We start from the raw sequence: 2,500 nt of genomic DNA, 5'->3' as shown, positions 1-2,500 counted from the left end.
CTGGAGAACCAGGTACCATTAGCTTACCAGAACCACTACAGCCTCATAGACATACGCTCACTGTAGAACCAGGAACCAGAACCACTACAGCCTCATAGAAATACACACACTGGAGAACCAGGTACCATTAGCTTACCAGAACCACTACAGCCTCATAGACATACGCTCACTGTAGAACCAGGAACCAGAACCACTACAGCCTCATAGAAATACACACACTGGAGAACCAGGTACCATTAGCTTACCAGAACCACTACAGCCTCATAAACATACACACACATTTATAGTGTCAGTTCTGTAGTTTTGTAGTCATATGTAGTTATGTAAATAAACTCTATGCACATTTAGTTCACACAGATCATAGACATTTGTAAGAACACACACACATGAATAATGGCCTTAACGGCCTCACAAATGTGTGTGTGTGTGTGTGTGTGTGTGTATTTAAGTGCCAGCATGTGTCGTCTCTTAGCTGAAGGCTAACTGCAGAGAGTGGGGAAGAGAGAAGCAGGCCTTGACCACTAAACTCGCTGAGCATGAGCAAGGTTTCACCCGCACATCAACCATGATCCTCCACAACCCCCCCACGGTCAGTGTGCCCACACCATCAAAACAAACATACCATAGAGCTCATGAAGGCCATTTGAATGCAACCATAGACACATGAAGGGCAGTGGAATGCAACCATAGCAACCATAGAACACATGAAGGCCATTTGAATGCAAGTTGGAATGCTGTAAGCTAAGCGAGGCCATTATTTCAGTGTTGATAGCTACGTTCCTCAAATCATTCCAGCGCTTCACTTATCACTAATCACTCGACTCAAATCACAGTGTAACTTTAACTCCAAGAAGAACTTCCCTGTTGTAGTATTTGAGTAACTTGTTACGGTGAATTTTTTGCGTGTGCTTCTTGCAGATCAGTGTGACGGAGTCTGTGCTCGGCCGTATCAGACACAGACAGCTGGACCCTCTCAAGTGACCTGCCCTCTCATCAACACACAGACTGGTTTAGAGGCAGTTCATCTCTGCAATGAACCATTCATAAATAAATGCACCAGAACCAATCAGGAGTTGATTTCCTTCACACATCAAACATGCTAGTCATTGTTCATGGGATTTGTTTATTATGGGGTTGTTTGTTTATTTTCCATTGAAAATATAGCAATACATTTTAAGAATTAAACATTTTGAATTAAAATTTGTATTTATTTAATCAGGACTTTACTTTACTTGCAAATACTGTATATAGAATGGTATTTGACCAGAATAGTAAAACGTTGCTCACTATCTGATCTCTACCAGCTGTCCAGCACCTGCAAGCCAATGACTGGACATTTGGTCTGGATTGGTTTTGATCTTGAGTAAGCTCTGTTCTAGATGAGCTTGGGCTGACAGAAGGCTTGCTTAACTTTTTGCTTTCCTTGAGAGTAGCTCTGGATGAACGCGCTTGCCCAATGAACACATGAAAAAGGAGATTTGCCTGAGTACTTCCACAAGTCTTAGGGCTCAGATACACATATGCGTCTTTTTTCAGGCAGAAACGCTTCAGTAACGCCTTGGCAAAGTGCGGCGGCCAAAACAGAAGCGGTGCGCTTCCCTGCCTTGCGCTGGAAAGTTGAGAATAGTTCAACTTTTAAGCGCACCTAAAAAACGCTTCAAAGACGCAACGTGTGGTGGAGAAGGGGCGCACGCTTTAAACGCGCCGTACCATAGGAATCAATGCATTTGCACGCGTCCCGTTTTTACAAAAACGCGTATGTGTATCTGAGCCCTTAGTGTGTGTGTGTTTTGTGTTAGACAGCAGTTACACCTCCCAGCCTCTGTATGGCGCTGTGGTATGTTGTGTTGTTATTGACTACTACTCAGAGGTCTAATGGTCAGCACTATGGGCTTGTCTGGCACCAGGATGAGCTCAAACTTACTCTTCACCTTCACCTTGTTCTGCCTCTCTATGCGGAAGTTTTGCAGCATCTGCGGACAACAAGACGACACAAGTTTCACTCAAACTTCTCATTGCAGGCTAAGAAAGGAAGAATGCTTCACACAGACAGATGTGTAATATCCATGCACTTCTCATCCACTTTGCATCTCCAGTGTTTTTTACTCTCTGCTGTACTCTCTTCATTCAAATCGATACTGTTTGGACGAATGATTTTCATTGGCCTGTTCTAACCAATCACAGGGTCCCTTAATGTGAGTCAAGCCAACAGTGGCCTGGTCTAACCAATCACACGATCTCTTCATGTGAGTCAAGTTAACAGTGGCCTGGACTAACCAATCACACAGTCCCTAACAGTGGCCTGGTCTAACCAATCACACGGTCCCTAACAGTGGCCTGGTCTAACCAATCACACAGTCCCTAACAGTGGCCTGGTCTAACCAATCACACGGGCCCTTCATGTTAGTCAGGCTAACAGTGGCCTGGTAGTAAAGGGCAGGTCGAAGAGGACACTGACTGGCATTTAACTGTGTCTATACCATGTCCCTATGATAGTGTG

General features: G+C 44.4%; 1 protein-coding gene across 1 annotated transcript in view; it reads right to left on the bottom strand.

Annotated features, from left to right (window-relative positions):
- Positions 1 to 1,850: 1,850 nt before the first annotated feature.
- LOC308372437 (cholesterol side-chain cleavage enzyme, mitochondrial-like) overlaps positions 1,851 to 2,500 on the bottom strand; it is a gene marked incomplete at both ends in the record, with an annotated part of 7,656 nt that continues 7,006 nt past the window's right edge. Inside the window, one exon of the mRNA XM_080847590.1 lies at positions 1,851 to 1,973. Coding sequence (XP_080703716.1) covers positions 1,851 to 1,973 — 123 coding nt within the window. The remainder of the gene's footprint in view (positions 1,974 to 2,500) is intronic.

The sequence above is a fragment of the Sprattus sprattus genome (assembly GCF_963457725.1).
Source record: "Sprattus sprattus genome assembly, chromosome: 11".
In the NCBI taxonomy this organism is placed as follows: Eukaryota; Metazoa; Chordata; class Actinopteri; order Clupeiformes; family Clupeidae; genus Sprattus; species Sprattus sprattus.
The sequence above is the reverse complement of the archived record's forward strand: the minus strand, read 5'-3'. Positions and strand labels throughout refer to the sequence as shown.